Source organism: Pygocentrus nattereri, chromosome 27 (genome assembly GCF_015220715.1).
Source record: "Pygocentrus nattereri isolate fPygNat1 chromosome 27, fPygNat1.pri, whole genome shotgun sequence".
NCBI lineage: Eukaryota > Metazoa > Chordata > Actinopteri > Characiformes > Serrasalmidae > Pygocentrus > Pygocentrus nattereri.
Genome location: NC_051237.1, coordinates 16,623,488 through 16,647,419, shown reverse-complemented (window position 1 = coordinate 16,647,419; position 23,932 = coordinate 16,623,488). Strand labels below are relative to the sequence as shown.

General features: G+C 43.7%; 2 protein-coding genes across 5 annotated transcripts; one reads left to right on the top strand and one right to left on the bottom strand.

Moving 5' to 3' along the window:
- Window positions 1–92: 92 nt before the first annotated feature.
- On the bottom strand, window positions 93–20,316 carry unkl (unk like zinc finger). 3 transcript variants are annotated; one of them, XM_037535487.1, is made up of 17 exons: window positions 20,205–20,316; window positions 18,788–19,020; window positions 17,644–17,853; window positions 13,584–13,760; window positions 12,766–12,899; window positions 12,468–12,603; window positions 10,602–10,719; window positions 10,407–10,491; window positions 9,707–9,873; window positions 8,941–9,129; window positions 8,228–8,290; window positions 7,872–8,049; window positions 7,246–7,338; window positions 6,919–7,146; window positions 6,383–6,579; window positions 5,535–5,792; window positions 93–5,328 (listed from the first exon to the last, which is right to left on the bottom strand). In XM_037535487.1, the coding sequence occupies exons 2-17, from the start codon at window positions 18,850–18,852 to the stop codon at window positions 5,173–5,175; spliced, it is 2,454 nt and encodes an 817-aa protein (XP_037391384.1). In that variant the 5' UTR covers window positions 18,853–19,020; window positions 20,205–20,316; the 3' UTR covers window positions 93–5,172. The 3 variants fall into 3 exon arrangements, with proteins under 3 accessions (XP_037391384.1, XP_017563047.1, XP_037391385.1); XM_017707558.2 differs by lacking the exons at window positions 8,941–9,129; window positions 20,205–20,316 and having other exon boundaries at window positions 18,788–19,907; XM_037535488.1 differs by lacking the exons at window positions 8,228–8,290; window positions 8,941–9,129; window positions 20,205–20,316 and having other exon boundaries at window positions 18,788–19,907.
- Window positions 20,037–22,042, top strand: h3f3a (H3 histone, family 3A). 2 transcript variants are annotated; one of them, XM_017707565.2, is made up of 4 exons: window positions 20,037–20,154; window positions 21,191–21,331; window positions 21,412–21,565; window positions 21,681–22,042. In XM_017707565.2, exons 2-4 carry the CDS (start codon window positions 21,204–21,206, stop codon window positions 21,807–21,809), a joined length of 411 nt encoding a protein of 136 aa, XP_017563054.1. In that variant the 5' UTR covers window positions 20,037–20,154; window positions 21,191–21,203; the 3' UTR covers window positions 21,810–22,042. The 2 variants fall into 2 exon arrangements, with proteins under 2 accessions (XP_017563054.1, XP_017563055.1); XM_017707566.2 differs by lacking the exon at window positions 20,037–20,154 and adding an exon at window positions 20,546–20,683.
- Window positions 22,043–23,932: the final 1,890 nt, after the last annotated feature.

Here is a 23,932-nt window from a genome sequence, read left to right as displayed (position 1 = left end):
AGTGTGCGATTTCCTCTTGGTCAACTTTAAGTCTAAATGAAACCGCAACACACTTGCACTAGGTTCAGTGAAAAGAACACACTTGCACCAGGTTAAAGATCAAAAATTATTTAATTCCCAATATGATAAAAATAATTCCATGAATTCTGTAAACCATTGCATAACTGCTGTAGTGTACACAAGTGTTAACAACTTTAAATGATACACTATGAATAAAAGATTATGCATTATAAATAATACCGTCTTACTTAAATTTTTAGTGATGAAAATCCATTCAGGTCTTATGTTCCATCAAAGCACTCAACTGTTCCATGAAGAAGCCTCCATAAATTTAAGAGAACCCGAGTAAATGTTTTAAGGTCTTGTGTAGACATCACATACACAAAGTATTATACTGACAGTAAATTGTATAGTATAGTTAAACACTAATTAGAATATAAGCTGTTCTATATATCAATGCATACTGTACCAAAATAAGGGATATGTTTCTTCATTATAAAAGGTCACTCATCCTGACCTTTCAAGGAAATAAATCGGAGCTGCAGCTTCCTCTGAAAATCGGACATCTCTTTATTCTATAGTTATCCTGTAAAGCCCTGAGAAAATACATCTCTTATTCCCATCTAATCATTACATTGATAAATACACAAACTTGAAAACTGCATTTGTGTTTAACTTAAAAATTTATTTGTCATTTATCGCAATTCACAAAACTAGTGCTACATCATAGATCAACTGCTCTCCATTTTCTTTCCTTTCCAGTGACCCATATTAGATTTAATTTGAACGGTACATTCAATATTCAGGGTTTCCATGTTGGATTAATCATAACATTACTTGAACAATGGAACAGCGGTTCCAATTCTGCCATCTTTTTTGTCCGTTTTCTACAAATGTTTACAGTTGTAATAGGTATTATTTTTTCCTAGCTATCCTGCTAAATTTAACCAGATTGAGATTCATACATATGTATGTACAAGATTGCATAAATCCTCAGGTTCAATAATCACAATATTGATAGAAAATAAAATAAACAAACAAACAAAAAAGAAAACAATTCACAAAAAAAAGATTATTCCACTGCAGAGCATTATGGTACATCTCCATTACAGTTAATTTACACATCGCTAAAGAACAAACTTTTCTACTCGGTGCTTTTCTTTAATAACAGTTGCCTGGCCTTTCACGTAGAATTATTATCGGCATTATTAACACAGAACAGAAGGAGTGATGGCTGACACAGACGTAGGGGTATTTAGAGTGAGGGGACTACAAACATGACAAAGGGGGGGGAAGTCTTCATTCATGCTGCAGTTGACTCTCTGCTTTTTGTAGTCTCACCACTAACACCTTCAATGACAAATTAGTCCTTAACACAGTCACGACAAAAATGCATCAACGTAGAAAATCACCATGGCGATGGAAACTGACTAATCATGTCATACTTGAAATGATCCAAATGGAGTAATATGCTGTGATCATTTTCTGCAATACATTATTTGTACTGAAAAACATGCCAATAAGTGTCCGCGCAAGCAATACGAGACACTTTCTTATTCGTAACGGGAAGCTTAAAGCTGCACCTTCCCAAAAGATGAAGGCATGAAAGTAGTCATTAATACAATAAAAATGTGTAGAAATCTACAGCAGGACACCTGCACATCAAGGAGTACGGGAAGAAAATGTCCCAAGGCACAAAAATTTGGCTCATTTTTGAAGACAGCCACTTAATCAAATACTACAAACAGATTTTTTACACAAAAGGCACAAATTTGTTAACATTTTGTTTCTTACACGAGTATAATTTCCGCAAGACACCAACTAGTAGCAATCTGAAATATAACCACAAACACGTGAATTAATCACACAGCATGGTGATTCAATAATACGACATGCAAAAACGGCCAATTTAAGTGCAATTTAAGGCCAAAATTTGATTTCAATGCTCTTTTGATGAACAAAGCCCACTGTCTGCATCAGCCATTACGAGCTATACAAGAGCCCCTTTAACTTCACAACAAATTGGTCTACGTGTGTGTGTGTATATGCATGTTATATATATATATATATATATATATATATATAAATATAAAACATGCATATACACACACACAAAACCATGGTCTACAGTTTTAACACAAGAAAAGGTATTTCGAAAAACATGGATCACCAGTGATGAACACCAGTCAAATGGAAACTAAAGAAAGCACCTTACAGTCCAAGTACACTCTTAAATTCCTGACAGCATACAAGTAGTGCACAACCACTAATATTTCAAAACTGATTTTAAGAATTTTACTATAAAGTACTATTAGCATAAAAAAGAAATGATATACTTCAAATAAGCACTAATTCATATGGCCACTTAAGAATATTAACACAAATTTCATTCATATCCATGACATTCCTTCACTACAGATAACAGCCAATTCAATAGTATATTACTGTCATTTTCACTGAGTAACTAAGAAAGAAAAGAAAAAGAAAAAAAAAAGCTGAAGACTACGACTTTTATACCATGAGTCATTTCAAATGCACAGATCAGTATAATTAAGGTACTAGTTTTGGTCTTTTTTTTTTTGTTCGTTTTTTTTTTTTTTTTTTTTTTTTAATCCGACGTCTAACCAATTGAGTGCTAAAATGAAATATTTATAAAAAATAAACCGGGGAAAAAAAAACAAGAAAAAACAGTAAAGGTCTTTGGTAAAACTACAAAACAAGCTTTAAATCCCATTAATATTGTCAGCAAAAGCAGTTGGCATAGTTTTCCTGTCAAATCAAACATCGAAAAGACTGTCGTAGTAATTCTAAATCATTTATAATTTGAACTCGGAAAGTGAAAACAAGAAGAAACTACATTAACACTTTGGTTCATTTGAGTCAAGTCCATGTTTTCTTTTTCTCTGTAAATTACCTGCCACATTCCAGACGCAGCAATCGCATCATTTACCTTATCTAAATCCTACAAATGTGGTCCAGGAACCCAACAAGAGGACATAAATCCCTCAACAGCCTTTAACATCCGAAAAAAAGACAAAACTGTCAACCACACCTAAAATGAAATACCTAACACAAAAGAGTTTCTTGAACACCAGAGTGTACGAAACGTTACAATACTACAGTGTGATCCAAAACAACTGTTTCAGACATACTCCACATCGCCTCAATTCAGGTAAAACTGGATCAATCACACAGTTCAAAGCTTTTGAAGTATTGTAAAGAACTATAGAATACCTCCGTGCTGCCGGCTGCGGTGCCGGCTCGGCGCCTGGCCTCGGCAGCTCGACACCAACACATCTGGCAGTGTGATCTAGACTTTTAGCTGGTTAACACAACTTACACCGAGACATGCAATGATTGTTTTTCTACGGCGTACTGAGCCTCATGACTTACATACAGACCTCGTTGAAGAAAAGACCTCACAGAAGAAAGAATCAAAAGGGAAAAGAAAAAAACAAAAATTAGCAAGACAAAGAGAAACAATATATACACTTCCTGCTCTTCAGAGATCTGAAATAAACTACTTCGGTCTGGGCCTTTAGATCCTGAATCGCTATCCCTTTAGAAGTAAACCGTTCATCCCAATGTCAAAGAAACTTGCATTTGTGTGTACCTGACTGTTTAACGCACAAACTCATTGCTGTAATATTAAAGGACCAAACAAATGAAAGAAAGAAAGAGAGAAAGAAAGAAAAGAAATCTAGTTCAGATAACACAGTAGTAGGTCATTTCAATTAGATTAACCTAAGCACATTACACTGTCGAATTTGGAAAGAAAACAGAAATTTTAAACCATAGTTAAACACAATGGATTCGTTTATCTGTAAACACTACAGAGCACTACAATTCTAAACATTACAAAAAAAAAAAAACTAATGTAAAAAGAGAGCCAGTTTTAAATTTGTAAAAATCAAAGAAATACACACATTTATTTCCTGATTTGGATGTTCCTAAACGTTTAAATCAAAGATGATTCAACATTTCTAAGGATACCGAAGCTGCACCCAAAAAAGCACCATTGCTCATTGGAAACGTGAGGAATGGGGACAGAAGACATAAGCTTAGTAAGTGTCAGAGCACAGGCACTGACCACGATTCAATATTGAGGAAACACTTTTGTGTAGAATTGGGCCGGCAGACGCTCACAACGTGAACAAGAGAGCAATGAGAAATACATACTTTGCAGAACGTTTTGCACAAGCACAGACTACCTGTGGGTGTTTGCACTACAATCCTAAAGCTCCTCACAGACGCTTAAAGTATTCTATTAGGCAAGGCACTTGAGAGCGAGTGGCCGAGAATTAGACACGTTCTAGCAAACATATCCGAAAGGCTAGAAGTCCTACGCAAGTCAGCGTGTCTCCGAGGACTTCAGAACACATGTGCTCCTTTAAACAACTACATAACGTATTACTCAATAAATCACCAAAATACAGAGAAATTACTAAATGCCTTAGCATACAGTATGTGCCTTACTGATATTACAGCTGCTGGTTATACCTAAAATGCATTCAAAGTTTGCACTTATTCTGATTGAAAAATGAAAGTAACAATGAAAAGTAGTAACCCATTTAGTACTATTTTATACAAAAACTAACAATATACTATATCATGATTTTAACAGTAAGAAATATGAAATATTCTACTATGTTTCACAGTACACACAAAAAGCTTCATACATTAGCGTATCTGGGAGAAAAAAAACATTGTTAAAAAAAAAAAAAAACAACAAAAAAAAAACAAAAGCAGCTTAAAGCAAAATTTCTAAAATACCCTTTTGACAAATTTCCAGGTCAACAAAGTGCTTTTTAACAAGAAATCAATTTCTCTTCACACAGCTAGTAGCAACGATGATGTTTGACTGACGCTTCTGAACTTAACAGTCAAATCAGGGCCATCAGATTATGAATGCCAAGACGGTTCTTCTTCTATGGAAACTGTAATGCTCGCTGAAAATGAATTAACTAGCTAGTACAAAACATGTATTGCATTTAAGTACTTGATTTATATATCAGTCAAACACCATTTATTAGATTCTAATAAAACTATCCATTTTAATCACTATATGAAATACTGAAACACAAAAATGCTATGCAGAAACTGTAAGCATTATATGTATTAGTAGTTCTTCAGAGGGCTATATCTTTAAATAGTACCTTGAATAGCTGTACATCACCACTTCAATATTTTTGTCTTACAGTAAGGACATTCTGTTTTACTAGGTGCACAGTTTTCACAAAGTACATAATGTTGGCAAGGCTGCAGGACAATGCAACGATCATGCTTTTGGCAAACTATACATTTCTTTGACTGAAGCTGATATATTACCTGTGTTGAGAAAAAGAAGAATTCATATCAGTCACATGTTAGTGCAGTCAGGACTGTTCAGTGTGACGCATGCACTGCTGACAGACATGGAGGTGAAAGCACATGCTGTAGCCCTGGCTGCGCTTACTGAGGGCAACTCCGATCTAACTGCCGTGTGTGTATATGTGACATGGTAAATGTGTCGGCTGGGACCGCGCCCTTCTTACCCCGTCTATGAGGTCTAGATCAGAGCGCAGCTGGCTCTGAATGGAGTGCAGCTTTGCAAGTGGAAGCTGGTCCAGGTCCCCGTAGTTGCGCAGGAGAGGCATGTTGGGGGAGCGGCAAAGCATGTCAAAGTCGCCTTGCAGCTCCTTGAGCTTGCGCTCCGTGTCTTCGCGCTTCTGCTCGGCCAGCTGCCGCTCTGCCTCGGCTGACTTTGCTTGCTCTTTCGCCTCTTGGGCATCTTTCTGCCACACCTCGCATGCCTTCAATAAACAGCCCAGACAGTCAGGATGATTAACATTTTCAAAGAGAAGCCATTTCCTTCCTTGTTGACTCACTGTGAACTATATGTAAACTATCAAAACACAATGAATGCACTCATGAGCAGGGACAAGTGCAGAAGGTGTTCCGACTGGGACACTGCAAGAACGTTTTGCATCAAAACTGATTTAAGGTGACCGACAGTGCCAAGTTTTGAATCCCAATAACACTGAGGACAAACCTTACCCAAACCAGATCACAACCAGTCAAGAGACCAAAATAAAACTCAACGTTCCTAATGCTGGTGCCTACTAACGGCTACCAGCCACTTTCAGATCATCAATAAAAATAAAGGAAAAAAATGAACAAACTAATTATTAGCTGTGTAAATTTCCACATTTTTTTAGTCTCTATAAACTTGTTTTCCGCTGGCCATGGTGACAATGGTAGACATCCAGCCAGATTAAAAAAGGTATGAGGCCAAAATCCATTCAAACAAAATGTGTTCAGAAGGAACCTGAACATGAAGTTTGAACCATATCTGAGTTTGACAAATTTGAGAAATGATGACATTTCAAGCTTTAGTTCTGACCTGTTTGACCTGGTGCCAGGCGTCCTCCCACTGCTTGATCTTCCGCTTAGCCTCGTCCAGTTCCCGCAGCAGGCGACCCAGGTCAGCACTGCTGGAGCTGACCATGCTGGAGCTAAGGCTGCTAAACACAGGAGAGGGGCTGGGGGAGAGGCTGCCACTCACAAAGTCCCAAATGCTTCCGGCTCCGCCATTCAAACCTGTTGCACAAAACACAACAAAACAGCTTAAGAGAGGCAATTAATTGAAGAGAACGAGATTATCTGGCCTGTTTATTAAGTATAAAATTCTGCAATGTATTATTACTGTTCAAAGAAGCACTGGTATCTCCAAAATAGCAACTTGACAGGAGAGTGAAGAAAAAAAAAATCTTTTAATGTAAATTAATGTATAAAGATTTTATCCCAAGCACATTTCTATTGGTCCATTCATCAGGACACTTTCACACAAAGTTTATTTATTTTATTCTTCTTTGGGACAGTGACATATACACATTCCATAAAGCAGATGTAAACACAACGATCTTCAGCAATTCCTACCTAAAGAGTTTTGGGTGGATGTAGGTGTCCCTAGAAGGCCATGCTCAGCTTTGACTGCCTGTGGCTGGTTCTGCTGAGGGGCCATTCCAGTGAGCAGGGATTGGGATAGGGACTGGGACAGAGAGCTGAGAGGGGAGGCGGACAGCGAGGAGGAGGAATGCAGAGAGGAAGACCGTGCCAGGGAGCCAGGAATGTTGACAGGCGCGGAGCCTCCTAACAACCTTTGACCTGCAGAAAAAAAGAGACGATATGAATGAAAAAGAATTGAAAAACAATAATAGCCAAATGTTCGTCAATACAACTTTTCTAAGGATGATTACTGCTTACTTGTTAAACCAAGGCCATTATTGTCTTGGTCCTCTAGCTCTTTGTCAAGGGAGGCAACATTGATGTCACTGAAATTCAGGTCAAGTGCAGACCCTAAAGATAGAAAAGCAAAAATGAATACAGTTCAGACCACAGACCATTTGATAACAGTCACATCAGAACCCAAAACCTTTCACATTAAGACCACTTAAGGGCACAAACATTAATGCTCATTTTCTATTTCTAAAACACAAGTAGAATCTACAAGATTGTCAGTTGGTGAAACCACATAAAAACTGAAATGATCTCAGACATTGATGGCTAAAAGGAGAAAGCAGCTCCATACGTACCCCTCAGCACAGTGCTGACTCACTGTCTGCCACAGCTCTTCCACAGCTTCTGTGCACTCACTGGCTGCTAATCTACTGCTAAAGCCTTAGCTGAGCTAACACACATACACACACACACACGGACCAGCACCTTGAACGTCACCCAAAAGCACTGCCCCGCTGCCATCATCTCAGACCAGCTACAGCGCAGCTTAAACGTATCTCCCAGGCTTTGGCAGTATATCCAATACATTCATACCCAGAGCTGAAGGAATGAATCAATGAGGATGAGGAGTTATACTTGGGATTATCACATACCTATTACTGACTCAACGGTATTGCTCCCTGGATAGAAAGGGGTGGCTTTTGCATTCATGGTTGATAAGGTGGTGGGTGAAGAGCTGTCGGAGCCGATGCTGGAGGCCAAGCTTGAGGTGATGCTCGACGTTATGCTGGACGCAAGTGGGTTCACCACAGAGAACATGCCACTGTGGCTCTGTAGACAGAAGCAAGTCATATTTACAAATCCACACCTGTGTCAGAAGGCCTTTAGCATGAGTTTACCATTTTCTGCACGCTCTGCAGTTTTACCTTACTAAACTAGCATTAATTGATAAAACCTGCTTTTATTTTGCCGTCTGTATAAAATGTACTTGAGGACTACGTGTATTTACCCGTTTGTCTTGGTCCATTAACTTTTGATTACTGTCTCCAGACAGGCCCTTCTGGTTCTTTGCCTAAAATCAGATAGCACATCCCATCACTTGATCTCATGCAACTCAAGCCATTCTGTAAACTGAGTGCCACTATTTACTGAGGAACATGAAGATAAATTAATGAGGAAATGTGTTCATACGTAATGAGTAAATACATTATTATTAAGCTGAACACCTCACTGTCTTATCTGTGCGAACTCTCGGATTGGATTAAAGACTGTAATATGACCCAGGTGTGCTTATAATATTTACAGAAATGTAAGATGGCATATGAAAATAGTCATCATACTTAAAATGATTTCCTTAAATAATAATATTCTCTATGAACTGTTACGTTATATCTGCTGCATGAAAAACACATTTCATCGTCTGAAATAGCTTGAGAAAAAATGAGTGCGTACCCCCAACTGTTGACAGACTGTCAAAAATTTCAGCAATGGTGAAATAGCAACATAAAGCCAAAGCACTAACACGTTATTTTGTGGCACCACACAAACAAATGAAAAACATAAGTAAATAAATAAGTGAATGGGCAATAAATAACTGAAGGAACCAAAACTCAAAGAGGACAGAAGGGCTTGAAGCATGTGTCATGCCCTATGCAGGCACGCCTGCAGACCTGGAGGAAAGGCCTTTTCAGAGAGCGGAAAGAGAAGCGATTCGTGGAATACCTGATCCTCGCGTTCAAAGCCCGGAGCTTTGGGATAGTTAGACGTCGGAGAGGAAACACTGGATGTGGTGGACTCTGAACATAAGCTACCATTAGTAAAGCTTTTGGGCCTGCCGATGGGTCCAATTGGGGACAATGAACTGGTGCTTCCTGAGCTTGGCGTTACAGTTGGACTATTAGAGCATGACACCTGAAGGAGAGAAGCACAAAGGAGCTTAATGGAGGGCTTTCGGAAGTGGCTAAATAGCCGAATGTGCATAGCCTTTGTCTTTCTTTACTGATTAAAGAGAGTGTGCTGGCTGTGCTTTGGGAGCTCAATCTGATCAGAAACGGCTATTTTCATCCAAGTCTATTTCCAATTAAAATGCACATGCTCTCCCACATTGTACAACTCTCCCCTTTCAAACACAAACTGCAACAAACAAAAAGAACTGCAACTCAAACCAACAGAAATATAAGTTGATAGAACCAAACACCACTAAAATAATAAGAAAAGAGCCGTTGCAACAACTGCAATGTATTGAGTTAACCCAGTGGTTTCCAACCCTGGTGCCTGGAGGACTCCTGTCCTGCACATTTTAGTGGCACAGCCAGCTCCCCACAGAAATGGCTGTTAAATAACTGATCTGTTGAATCGCATGTTAGAGCAAACACCAAAATATGCAGCACAGCGGATGGAAAAAACTGAATTAACCTGCTATGACTCTACGGCTAAATGCCCCCTTCCCCTTAGTGCACCCTGTGAGCACAGGCAGGAGATCACATACGTTTGCTGCTTGGCCATTGTTGCTCACGTTGCTGGTGATGGAATTTGTGGTGCCACCTAACTCACTGATGGGACACTCGGGATACTGCTGGGAGCCCAGCTTGGCCTGAGAGCCCGACTGCATCGCTGTGAGCAGAGTGCTCATGGTCTCATCTGTAGACGGAATCCCTGAGTAGCAAAACAAACTCATATTTTAAATGAAAATGTAATACTAGACATAACCTTTACACAAATTCCTAAAGGAATACTAAACAGTTTTCCACAACCTATGTGTGGGCTATAAGTGTCATACAGATGACTACCATGGACAATCATTGCCTATTAGCTTCTATTATATAATGATCAAAAATATAAAACAACACTTTTTGCTGGAAAGATTTTACTGAAATCTTGAAAGAACAAAGTGGGTCATGAAACAGAATTCTCATATTAGTATTTGCCTGTGATGATGCGAAATGTCTAGAAATAAAATCTAAGACTTTTTAAAATCAAAATTGCTAAATGAGAGCAAAGCCAAAAGGCTTGTTTATATTTCTGTTCAGTAGATGCATGACTTGCGTTGACAAGTTTTCTTGTTTTTACAGAGGAAAGGGTGGGGGCTGTTGTCTGTGTTAATCAACTGTATTGTACAGATGCAATAGAGACTACATTGACATACACTGGGGTACATTTTTAGATGTATGCCTTGCCAAATCACTTACTTTCTACATGTGCAAAAGCACAAAATGGCCCCCTCGGACAATATCCAGTCTGCCTCATGTCGTTGCATTTTGTAGACTTGTATATCTGCAAAGAGATTTAGGCCTCAGTCAAATGACACCCACTGGTAAAGGCTCTAGGTAGAGATAGTCTTCCACATATTACACTTTGAAAAAGACAGATCACCCTGTCCTTACCTCTGGGTGAAACTGCTGCTCAGTGCGAGAGTGGCAGTACTGACAGCTATCCCCGCTCTCACACTTTGAGGGTTCTCCCCATTCATCACCATGCTTTACACTTGGGCATGGAGTCGACCTGTCACAGATCACAGCGGCTAAGACCACCTTTACGCATTACATCAAATCCCCCCCACCTTTTCATTTGGGCACACTACCTCCTGCTGAACTATAATTAATAATAATAGCAAGAAACAATTATTCCACTAAGAAATATACACTATACTGCCAAAAGTATTCAGTCACCCATCCAAATCATTGAATTCAGGTGTTCCAATCACTTCCATGGCCACAGGTGTATAAAACCGAGCACTCAGGTCGCTTGGTCGCTCTCAGGAGCTCAGTGAATTCCAGCGTGGTACCATGGTCGGCCACGTAAAATGACAGCGCGGGGTCCACGGATGCTGAGGGGCATAGTGCGCTGAGGTCACCAACTTTCTGCAGAGTCAATCACTACAGACCTCCAAACTTCATGTGGCCTTCAGATCAGCTCAAGAACAGCATACGAGTTTCCATGGCTGAGCAGCTGCATCCAAGCCTTACATCACCAAGCGCAATGCAAAACACTGAATGCAGTGGTGTAAAGCGGCACCACTGGACTCTAGAGCAGTGGAGACGTGTTCTCTGGAGTGACCAATCACACTTTTCCGTCAGGCAATCTGATGGACGAGTCTGGGTTTGGTGGTTGCCAGGAGACGGTGCTTGTCTGTGCATAGTCTGACTGCATTGTGCCGAGTGTAAAGTTTGGTGGAGGGGGGATCATGGTGTGGGGGTGTTTTTCAGGAGTTGGGCTCGGCCCCATCGTTTTCCAGTGAAAGGAACTCTGAATGCTTCAGCACCAAGAGATTTTGGGTAATTTCATGCTCCCAACTTTGTGGGAACAGTTTGGGGGGCGGCCCCTTCCTGTTCCAACATGACTGCACACCAGTGCACAAAGCAGGTCCATAAAGACGTGGATGAGCCAGTTTGGTGTGGAAGACCTTGACTGGCCTGCACAGAGTCCTGACCTCAACCCATAGAACACCTTTGGGATGAATTAGAGTGGAGACTGTGAGCCAGATCTTCTCATCTAACATCAATGTCTGACCTCACAAATGTGCTTCTGGAAGAACGGTCAAAAATTCCCATAAACACTCCTAACCCTTGTGGAAAGCCTTCCCAGAAGAGTTGAAGCTGTTATAGCTGCAAAGGGTGGGCCGACATCATATTAAACCCTATGGATTAAGAATGGGACGTCACTCAAGTTCATATGCGTGTGAAGTCAGACGAGCGAATACTTTTGGAAATATAGTGTATTTATAGTATGCTATTGTTGCCAAGCAATAATGGCCTGCTGAAAGAAGACAAGGACTTTCTATCGCCCATCATTGTACATTCAGAATGGTCATTTCATGAACTTTATTTTGCCATATAATAATGAAACAGTGTTTGATGCAGAAATATTTTCCTTGTAAGCAGTTGCTCACCAAATTACCACTTCAAAAACAATGCTAATTTCCCCTAGCATCTCAATACAATTTCCTGTGTTGTGTTAGCATTAAGCTAATGGTGCCACACATTTGTTTTCACTGGATTTGATAATGTTTATGCTGGATGTACCAAAAACAGAAATTTGAAATCCATAACATCCTATTTCATAAAACAGTACCATCCTTGTAGCCAAGCAGCACGTTTAGTTTTATTTCTATATTGTGCATTTTGCTATTTGTATCTAATAAATGACAGTTTATAATGATGGTGTGATACATTTGGAACATCTTGTCAAATTAAACATTAGCAGTACCACTCAGCATTACTACTCTCTTTACAGCAGCATCCTGGTCTTACCTGTATTTGAACTTGCGGGGATTTCTTCTTCTATCTCGACTGTTATGGTAATGGGGGCAGGCGTAGCCTTGTCTGCATAGGCGCGGGGGCTTGGTGCATTGCTCCGTTTTGTAGTTGGCCAAAACAAAATTGGTGTCTGGGGGGTAAAAAAAAAGAGGGGGGGGGGGGGGGGGTAAGCAAATGTCTCTTGTTACAAAAATGTGCTTTGTGCAGGCTTCATATTTGCCTGTTTGAACACATCAGGCTTTTGTCTCCTTGGCCAAGTGCACGCAGGAGGTGAAGAGTTACTAGGGCTCACCCTGCCAACGTGGGTCCTCAATAAGTGTCTTCTCGATCATGGCCTGACTGGCCAGAACTCCCGGCTGCAGATCCGGAATCCCCTCTCCAGAGCCTAACTGGCCATTCTGCAAAGCCTCCTGTGCTTGGATCTCTCTGTGAAGAGGCTTAAGTAAGTCAGATCAGCTTTGAGAGCATTCAGAACCAGCAACTCTGAGCTCTGGATGCGAAACCTCAAACAGGGATGCAGCAGTGATTTCCACATACCAGTTGCTAGGCAACTGCCGAGAGTGCATATCTATGTCTTCATATTTTCTGTTCCTCAACCCGTGAGCCTCACTCTCTGTGAATCTAGGCATTCGGTAGAATGCTGCAGGCCAGATTTACATGCATGCCCAGTGACAGAAGTCACAAACTCTCAGAGTTTCATAAATGGGGTTAAGCGCAGGTTTACATTTTTACAATCAAAGCAAGTCACGAAAAGCGCAGGCACATTTTGCAGTTTGTGGTTTGTCTCAGTCGCACATCAGATGAGAGTACAACCAAAGTGCCAACCAACAGCAAAACTTTGTCAAGCCTGGAGGGATTTCCAGAGAAGCTGCAAACACCATAGCAAAACAATGCACACGTCCGCTCTGTGTGCAGAGCATTTAAATCACATGATGGAAGAAGCAGCCGCAGAAATCCCCTGCCTCCACAGAAACAGGAATTTTACTACTTCAATTCTGCAAAGCGAAAGCAAATGCCAACTTCTTCCTGGTGCTACCACCAATCAACGCGCTACGTTTTGCAAAACATCCTCAGGTTTTTGAACATGTGCAGTGCAGTCATATCCCTTACCTAATGTCATAGACTGGCGGCCGGAGGTCATGGGGGCCATGGGCAAAGGCGCAGTGGAGGCCGTTTTTCACACAGTGCCCCCGGGCATCTGTCTCATGGATGCAAGTGCCAGTCTTATAGTAGCGCAAGTGGTACTTGCGCTCTGTGTCACCAGTGGTCCGGTGCAAGTAAGGGCAGCTATGAGCATGAAAGGAGAAGAATTTATTAGGACACATCAGTTATTAAATGAATAAATAAAATAAGAGCTCTTTAATGACAAAAACCTGTGAACTAACCAACAAAATCATAACTTTATTGTAGTATCCAATTACAGGCTGCCTGGTTTTTGATAAATAATCAATTCTAATTCTAATCCTGATCATGATATGAACAAAGTACCCTATAACTACGGTGAAATAACTCGCAGTACATTACAAACTTTGGTAAACTGGTGTCTTACATGCTTAAAGACTGGCCTGGACTTTTTTGGCTCAAAATTATTTTGGTTGAATTACATGAATGCCATGATTCACCAAAACACCCACTGAACACTTGTCTGGAACAGATTACAGATTGTCCCTTGCACATTTTATCATTCTGCAAGATCAGTATTGCGAAGGCCAACACTACAACAACAATTAATTTTATAAGTGACATTGTGCAGCACAGGTGTTAAGTGTAATAGAGTAGAACAGCCCGTCTCCAGCACAGCAGCCACATAACTGACAGTCAACGGAGTTCAGCTTTGCAAATATATGGACTACATATTCCCAATTGACAGTTAATGAGCTCCTAAACTGTCAAGTTGTTGAGCAGTTCATACTCCAAGGTGTGTCTGAAAGACGGGCAATTCACACTCAGTGTGTGAATGAATTCAAGTGTTGGTTTTAGCCCAACAGGAATAGTGTGTGAAATGCCACAGACACATGGCATTAGCGTATAACAGTACACAAGCTACAATGGTTCGGCATTTTGTTAGTACACAGTTTATTGGTCAGTGTAAATGTAATATGCCCATCTGTGTTCCCAAACAGGGATGAATATAGGAACCAAATCAAGATGTTTCTCCTAAAAAACAAACATTTCAGAAACTCATCACTTCAGGACATTTGGTATGAATTAATCTCCACCCCGTTTCCTTCGGCTTATGGGAAGCAGCAGGCTCACTACTATTTTTGTTTCAAGTACAAAAAAATAAAATAAAATAAAAATACACTAAAAGTACATTATTCCACTATAAAATGGACTGCGATCATTAACAGATATATAGCAAGTAGGCCTACAAACACATTAGTCTTAAAACTATTTCAACGCCTTGCATTAATGCAGTAGCTACAGAGATGTTTTAAATTACAAGACTCAAACTATCATACTAAAGTTTTGAAATTACTTGCAATAATTAACATTTTCATATACACAACACTCACCAGCAAGTATTTTAGACGTTTCTTCCAATATTTCAAAGACTGTCTGAATAACTAGTTGTTAAATGGTTCATAACACACTGTAATAAACTACATGATTTTTCATCAACTTATCTGCCTTAAGAGTTGATCACAACTACTGAAACAAAGTGATTATCTACATGGTTATAATGCAATACTCCCATGATGAAAAAGCAGTGAGACTGTGCGACTAAGAGGGAATATCAGCCCACTTGCAGAAGAGGCCCCTTTCCATCTACAGCGTTTCTTACTATATTTGTAGATGGAGCTGCAGCAAGCTATTTGAAATACCTGTACCTACAGCATTACGAGTTACAGAAGTCCTTAACAAACTACTTCTGTTTGTCTGGTACCTGTAAATTATGATAGATCAGATTTTATTCCGTTTCAAAGGAAAAAAAACTGCGTTTCTCTTTTAAGGGCTGCTAAAACCATTATTTTGATATATATGTAGCACCCCAGTTGGCTGTTTAGCCAACATGCAACACATGAGTAGCCTATGCACAGACGGACATTGTGATTTACACAAATGTTTCTTTGACGATTATCAGTTTAAGATTGATATCACAAAACACTGAAAGACTGTCGGTGCTCTGAAAGCACCGTGGTCCGCAACAGGAGGTCAAAGATGCAACCTGTAGCTTTCAGATTCTCCCTCTCCATGGTGCTGTTATATACATACATAACATGCCCAAAGCCCAATACAGAAATTCAGCAACTGTGCTCTGCTAATAAATACTGCCCATCTCACAAATATCTCATAAATACACACTTGTGCATGTAAACATTGACCACCTGATTAGAGCAAGCTGCCCAGACAAGAAGGGGGATTTTATGAAGGCACAAAGGAAGCAAATCATACTAAGAAACGCACCAAAGAAAAATCCAGAAAACAGGCTCTAAAGCAAAAATGGGACAAGATAATAAATCACACGCAGGCAGGTTACAGTCTGATATTGAAAAAGCTAAATATCCAAAAAATCTCAAATATAGCAACTGCATCTTGCTCAGGTAGCAACAGTTGCCATGGCAACGACTGTGATGTCACGAGAGGACAGCTTCTACTGGACGAATGAACGTGCAAGAGACTCTTCCCATCAGTGTCGAACTAGCACAGCTTCATTTTCTAATCATAACCGACTTGCAAAAGTAATTAATATTTAACGAAGGCATGAAATGAACAATAATGCAGAACCTTAATATGAGGATAACTTTTAGTGCAGCCAGTTTAGCCAGTTATATGAAGCTTTCTGACTGCAAAAGACAAACAGTAAATCTCAGCAGAATATTCTTATTCAGATAACGGGCACATTGCTCTCCAACAGGACCATAAAGCAGACTTTTACTTCACCAAAACAGTCCTCTCAAACCCCCCAACACACATCACTCTTCTCATGGCATAACACTTATTCCACCCCACAGAGTTATTCAGGGCTTCCTCTTCAACGAATCTAATTTCAGTCCACAGAATTAACAGCGAGTTTCTCAACACTGAAAAATAAAAGCTTATAAATGGAGGTAGAATCGACTTCGCACTGGTGTTGCTGCACAGAACTTCAAGCCTGACATTAAGACATAAAATCTGATGCCGTCGCAGAACAACACCATTTATTATGAACATATCGCTGCTGTCGGAAGAAAGCCTTGCATCTCCAAAACAGCAACTTTACAGGAGAGGGAAAAAACATACTTCACTTTCAATGTAAGTCAATGGAACCAGAATTTTTCCCAGGTCATTTTGGGTCATTTCTCTTAAGCCACTCATCATAAAATTTACACACAGTGTAAAGAGTAACAGACACTTTCAAATTATGTCAAAAACTGAAGAATGGAGGTACGAGGTTTTCTTCCCACAGCAGCGATATTGTATGAAAGTGTGAGAACCAGCGCGCCGAGCAGGCCTGAAAACACAGCGAGTAGTAAACACGTCCGCCGCGGACCAATGAGGAACGCCTACGTGCAGGACGGAGCCAATCAGAGGCCCGGAAGCAGGGGGCGTGTTCTCCACTTCCCCGAAAGGGAGGGGTGGCTGAAGGAGGCAGCGGCCATTCGCACTCGAACTAGAAACGACCACGCAGCCCTGAAACAGACCGGCCTTCACCGCACAAAGGCCACAGTAGCCGCGGCCTGTGCCGGAGCCGCTGAGCTCCCGGACGCCCTGACGGCGCTGGCTCAGGCGAAAGAAAGCGGCACGCGAACTTTGCAGGTGTCAGTCAAATCAACAGCGAGCGTTTTCACCAGAAAGGCCGCCGAGAGCGCCGCGCGTCCGGCCAGGGCGCTGCGGGGCCGCGCTTCCTCCTCGCTTCATGGAAGGGGCGTGTGCTACAGCTCCCTCAGAACAATAGGCGCGTCAGCCGCAGGAACGCGTGCGGACGCTTTAGTGCGACACTCGCTACACATGCGGTAAACAAAGCACATCACTCATCCGCGACCAGCGAGCCCGGCTGTGCTCCGGAGGACGCGCGCGCCAGTAATGAAACGGCCGACGTGGTGGCGGCAGCTTGTCCTCTGGACCAGCTAACCAGCGTCGCCGAGCCGAGCTCACTGTTACACGACACGCTCAGCACCACTGGTGTCTGCCCGCAGGTCGACCCCCCGCCGAGCCTCTGCGTTAGTGAAGAGCGGAAGCCACTTACTCGTCTCCGTCGGGGCATATGCCGGTGGTTTCGTCGTACTTGGTGCAGTACACATCGGGGCTGTAGTTAAACGTCCCGTCCCGCCTCCTGATCGGCCTCCGTCTTCGCTGGTTTAGGAAGTGCCAGTGAAAGCACGTAAAGGGTCTGTGCTGCGTGCATTTGTGCTGCAGGAACAGCGGGCACTGCTCGGTCCGGAACTCCTTCAGATACCTGGAGGAGGGAAAAACGGCAGGTCAGGTTCAGCGTCAACACACGACACACAGACGCACAGTCCGCGCGCGCTTCGCTTTGGCGCCAACGGCACAAACACAAACACGCCGAGTAAACGTCACAGAACCTCTCAGAACCGAACTTCTGAGCCGAGCCGTGATTAACCCACTTCACAGTCCGCGCGTGATGTCGCGGAACAACAAACTAGCGCGAAATGGGGTTTAAAGCGGGGCGCACGTCTTCAAAAAACCCACCGAAACGTGCAGAAATTCGGTACTAGTGACCACAGTGAGACACGCGGGGGGGCAGTCAACTGGTCCTACGGCCCAAACTCCGACTAATGTGGGGGTCTGCTTGGCGATTTAACACGGGGTCCCGAATAACAAGCGATCGAGCTTGCGCTGGGCATTTCGCGATTATCAACAAAACTTACGCACAATCTCCGACGCCCGCTCCAGTCAGCCAATGGCAGCGTACGCCAAGTAAGCAGCGTAGTGGCAGCTATTCAGGCCGAGGCGGAGGAAGGAGAGAACGCAGGCTAGCGAGCCAGCCTGTTAGCTACACCTAGCGAGCGAGCTCCTCGACTGGCTGCTCTCGCTGGCAGAGCCGAGTCTCTCTCCAGCGGCGAGCTCCGGGCGAGCAGCGGCATTTCGGCTTAAACTTTCGTGTCTTTTGGCTCAACAAAGCTGCCAGCACATCCCGGTAGTGTGGTGACGGACGGAGGCTCGGGGGCGCTTTTCTTCCCCCTCGCGTGAAAACAGGCGAGCTACGCGCATTCGGAAGAATTTACAAAAGGGAAAAGCTCCATATTTAAACGCGCGGAGGACGTGGAAATACCACGCACTGCAAACGCCCGTCAGACGGCACGCTGTCAAATAAGCACCACACGTCAATAAAACACGGTTCTGGTACCTTTAGTGCTCACTTTACTTACGTATAGTGGGTTGGTTTCTCGGTTTGAGGAGAAGCGCTCGCCGCCGTTTTCGAAACCGACGGCATTTTCAGTCAAAACAATAAGCGCGCCTGCGCGAGGGCCCGCTCCTCTCTTCTCCTCGCGCTCTCGCACGCCGCTGCCAGGCCAATATCAGCAACTGGCGGGAGCCTCGAACACGGCACGGCGAGCACGGCGGGCACGGCACACGAGAACCGCCAGGCGAGCGAGGCGGGCTGAAAAACACGGAAAACAAGCAAATACGTCAGTGCTTAGTTCAAACACTACAGGCCAGGAAAACCAGTCGGGGCTACTCCTCTCAGACGCCCCCCGTAACTACACGGCTGAGATGTAAACAGAGTCAGAGGCTCGGTGTGAGACGCTTTGTCCTACAGAGCTGTCTGCGGCGGTGGGAGCCAGACGGCGCCCCCGAAAGCTCCCTGACAGAAAGTGGGGTGAAATAGCGGGCTGATCGCGGTTCTGCTGAAAATGCATTTTAATCGACTGGCTTTAATTCGGGGGTACACGCAGGACCTTGTAAGGCTAAATAGTCCCCGATGAAAACTTTTCCCCCGGATTTATGGCCATTTTAACACTTTTAACACCACATATATACATGTAAACCTACACGTAGGCCCACTGGGGGTTTAGGGTGGTACATAAGACTGAGATCCCTGGTTCCCATCACCACCACTGTGAGGAAGGCAGTCTGCACGGTTCTCTACAGTGAGCCGCTCTGGATGCCTCTGCCTGCATCTCAGCAGGTGAAACCCCCCTTTACAGTAAAGAGATCTCATGAGTCGCCCTCTGGGGCTGTTATTCTGTGTTATTGTGTTCTGCAGTTATTTTTATTCCTGTAGTTATTTCCAGGTGAAAGGCGTGCTGGTGATCAATGATGACGACATGGCAAGTTTCACTACAATGATGACGACATGGCGAGTTTCATTACACCATGCTGTGCGACTGTTTTCATCGTTTTAAATAGGTTTTTTTATTTCTCCTAATTATTAATCATTAATCATAGCTTCTATGTGTGTAAGGCTCACTCCTGACAGCGTATTCAATGGGGAAACCCGTGGACTGCACACCAGTCGAAGCAGCCGGTCATACGGACTACCCACTTCCCTCGGTCCCGTATGCCACACTAGCGCTTACATTTTCAAACTATACAGCATAAAAATCTCCATCAAGTTCCCGCAGGCAGAGGATCAGTTTATGCCCGTGTGATATTAAGCAGTGACTCGCGTGGGAGGAGCCTCCCGGGTCACGTGGTGCTGGTGTGCGGCAGCGTCCCAACAGCGCTATAAATACCCGAAACGCCGCCCCGTCGCCTTCACACACATTCGGGCATCCAGAGCGCAGCGGCTGAGGTGGGTTACCGAGCCGGGTTACCGAGCCGGGTTACCGAGCCGGGTCTTACTGGAGGTGGTTCGAGTTGTGTTTAACTGGCTGCTCTTGCGCTCGTCCGGCGTCCAGCGGAGGCGCGTCTCCGCGGTGAAACGCTGACCCGTAACTCCCCGACAGCTCTCCGGCGGTACCTGGCTAGCTAACTAACACCAGCTGTCTGCGATTCCTAGTCGACTCAGCTTTCGGTTTAAGATCTCTTCGCTTTTCGGACCCGTTTGTTAACCGGGCTGGGGAGCCGAGCCGAGCTGTCGGTGTGGGGATCCTCTCCGGGTCTGTGTTTGTTGGTCCGGAGCCGCGGCGGCGCTCTTCTCCTCTTTGCCCGCCATTTTAGACAATGAGCAAGTTGCCGTTTGAGTTTGAGCCGGACGGCCGGCTAGGAGCTCAGCGGTCGTCGGTAGCCCAGCACCGTCTCGTCCCGTCATGTGGCCCTCTTTCATATCGAGCAGTAGTCGTGATGTCCAGCCGGGTGTTCGTCTTGACGCCGTGTCCTCCGTGAGTGTTGTCGGCTAGCCGCTTTAGACCGGTTAGCGCTGCTCTGACCGCTGGTGTGGCGTTAGCCGAGTAGCTTCAGAGTCCATACATCGCCAGCTATTACTGGTAAAACGAGCGTCCCCGAGTGTTTCTACAGCGAAGTGGTCTGGGTTTCCCCGGAGGAGCCCCCCACGCCGGCGGGTTTGTAGCCGGTTGTGATGGTTTCGACCGGGAACTATAGAGCAGTACACGCGCCGCCATTTTGTCGGCGCTACAGAAGTGACCCGAGCTCCGGGTTTCGGTCGGTGTTTCTGTCCGCTCCGCTGGGAATGAGCGAGAAACGAGCACATCGCTGGGCTGGAGGGCGAGTCGGCTTGTTTACAAGTGACCCCGTGTGACCGCCAGTTTATCGGGACTAGTGTAACCGAGCCCGGGTTTTTGGAGTCGCCCCGGGATTTTAGTGGCGGCTGAAACTGGAGCCGTTTCCGACTAACACCATTTTTTTTCCCTTGTGTTTTGACTCTCCAGCGTCTGAGGAACCATGGCTCGTACCAAACAGACCGCGCGTAAATCAACTGGAGGGAAAGCTCCCCGAAAACAGCTGGCCACAAAGGCGGCGAGGAAAAGCGCGCCCTCTACTGGAGGAGTCAAGAAGCCCCATAGATACAGGTGAGTGAACTCAGCGACAGGGCTTAAAGACGGTTCCCCTTCGCTCCTTAACCACTTCACTGTCTTATTTTAATCTAAAGGCCTGGAACAGTTGCTCTGAGGGAGATCCGCCGGTACCAGAAGTCCACGGAGCTGCTGATCCGTAAGCTGCCGTTCCAGCGGCTGGTGAGGGAGATAGCACAAGACTTCAAGACTGACCTGAGGTTTCAGAGTGCGGCCATCGGAGCTCTTCAGGCAAGCTTTTCTCTTCACCTCTGGTCTGAGCGCAGGTTTTCCTGCTGCTCCCCTTATCTCGGTGTGTTGGACTGTCTATGCAGTGGCTTCCCTAACTCTTCATCTTTGTTAACAGGAAGCAAGTGAGGCTTACCTCGTTGGCCTGTTTGAGGACACCAATCTGTGTGCCATCCATGCCAAGAGGGTCACGATTATGCCCAAGGACATCCAGCTTGCGAGGCGAATCCGAGGAGAGCGTGCATAACTTAATATTTTTTTTCTTCTGTTTTAAACTCTTTGTTAACCAAACCTCCTATAAGCAATGGATTTTAAAACCGATGGCATCATTTTATAATACATTCCCTACAGACTCAGGTTCAGGTGGAAAGATGTGTAGTTAGCATTGCTCATTGTAGAGTAGCATTAGTTTGCATGCTGAAAATATTTATCTTTTTACATTGATTATTGGGTTGTTAATAAAATTTCACTACCTCAGTACGGCTGCTTTGAGTTCTTCTGGTTCTGTGCTTCTGACCACATCTGAAGTTCTTCTGGCTCTTGCACCGAATGCTTGCTGTTCAGTGATCAGCTATTGTGAGAGGTGCTCTGGAGTATTGGGATATTGTAGAAGAACTTGATGCGAAGTGGCTTGAGTTAAGTGCTGTCTTGTTTCTTTGATCACTGCAGTAAATAACACATTTTCGACTTCAGCTTGGCTGTTTACAGCTTTTCAGACGCTTGATTAACGGAAAGATTCAGAACAATCTGGTTTACCCGACAGTCACTGTTTGCACATCTTAGAACCACCTCAATCTGTGGAATTAAACCAGCCACAGTCTGACCAACTAAACCTGGGTGCATCTGTTCTGTTGGTAGTAAGTGGCAGGGGCAAGTGCAGGGTTTCAGGTAGTTGGGTTTAATTGGTCGCTGAAGTGTGTAGAAGATCTGAGGAAATGTGCTTGCCTGGTTTAGTTCCTCCACTAGAGGTCAGAGTTTTATCAGCAGGGGTGGCAGTCTGCCCTCTCATCACAAACTTGGTTCCCTAAACTTTTTTTTTTTTTTTTTTTTTAAAATATATAAAGTCTGACCAGCTGCCAAACTTCTTGGCTGCTTGTCCCCTCCTTATCTGCTTTTGTATGTTCGATGAGCCTAAAACTGGCACATCCTAGAGCCGTTTCTACCCCTCGTCTGCAGTCTTCGAGTAGCATGCATCATGGTCCCTTTGCCACCTCTCTTGCTGTTGATGAAACCTAATCTGACTTTCTTTTTCCAGAAAAGATTTTAATATGCAAATGTAATTGCACCTCAGCTCCATTATTCAGCCTTGAGTTCCCCCTGAATGCACAGCTCCAGGATTATGCATTAACTCGGCCCATTAATTAGCCCTGACATGGGCGCCTATGTCCCTGGTTACTGCATTAATGTATCTGAAAGCCAAGTCCTGTTGGTCAGGCTTGCAGATCCATTTCAGAAGCCATTATTTCAGCATCTATTATAAGTCACTTCTGCACACGTGACAAAATCAAGGAAAGCTAATGTTTGCCAGTTTACAGCTCGTCATCCACTTAACACTTCAAGCCGAGAATAAATTTGCAGAGACGGCTAGCTCAGGGCCTCTGCGGAGAAAAGTTAAACTGAATGTTTCAAATGTGAAAATTGGAGTCTTTGCACTTGTCCAGCATGAGAAAGCTGAGTGGGTGCATGTGAGTCTTATCAAATAAGCTCTTGTAGGGATGTCTCTTTTTTTTAAAGAACAGTTTGATAACGCTTTTGATTTAACCACATCAGAAGGGAAGCCTTAGAAAAAATAGAAGGAAACTTATGTGCCAGTAGCTGTGACGTCAGAGTCCTTCAACTCTGAACCTTTCTCAAGTCTCAGCTGCATCTCCAGGCCGACTGTCACAAACTTCTCACAGTCTAGGCCTCGCCCTCGCCCCCACCCCCCTTCGCTTTTTCTGTCTCTCGGTGTCCGTGTGTTATCCTGCCTATTTATTTTGCGCATAAACGCAATGAACATGTCCCACTTGCTATTCCTCACGGGAAGGACCGAGGGGGGCTCCAGGCTCCGTCTTTTCTGGCGCCACTTGTTTTTGTTAATGGGCCCTCCAGCTCTTCATTGGATTATCACTTACACATCTTCCTGTCATGGTCCCAATGTCACTGATCCTCAGCATCTCCAGGCGGTTCCCAGTGCATCCCGATTGCTACTGAACCTCGGTCTCCAGTATGCAGCCTTCTCTCGTCTCTCCAGGCCTATAAACACAATCCCCAAAATTATCAGCTCTCCAAAAGGGGTGAGCTGTCAATTTTGGGGTTTTAGATTATGCTTATCTTGTCTCAGTGATAACATGTAAAATTATCTTTCTTTGCAAATCATGATTCAGTAGC

Coding starts and splice junctions, on each gene's coding strand:
- unkl (XM_037535487.1), bottom strand. CDS start 18,852: ATGCCGTCGGTTTCGAAAACGGCGGCGAGCGCTTCTCCTCAAACCGAG. Junction 6,580..6,918: donor ATCCACCCAAAACTCTTTAG/GTAGGAATTGCT, acceptor TTTGTGCAACAG/GTTTGAATGGCGGAGCCGGA. Junction 5,329..5,534: donor ATCTAGACCTCATAGACGGG/GTAAGAAGGGCG, acceptor TTCTCAACACAG/GTAATATATCAGCTTCAGTC.
- h3f3a (XM_017707565.2), top strand. CDS start 21,204: ATGGCTCGTACCAAACAGACCGCGCGTAAATCAACTGGAGGGAAAGCT. Junction 21,332..21,411: donor AAGAAGCCCCATAGATACAG/GTGAGTGAACTC, acceptor TTTAATCTAAAG/GCCTGGAACAGTTGCTCTGA. Junction 21,566..21,680: donor CGGCCATCGGAGCTCTTCAG/GCAAGCTTTTCT, acceptor CTTTGTTAACAG/GAAGCAAGTGAGGCTTACCT.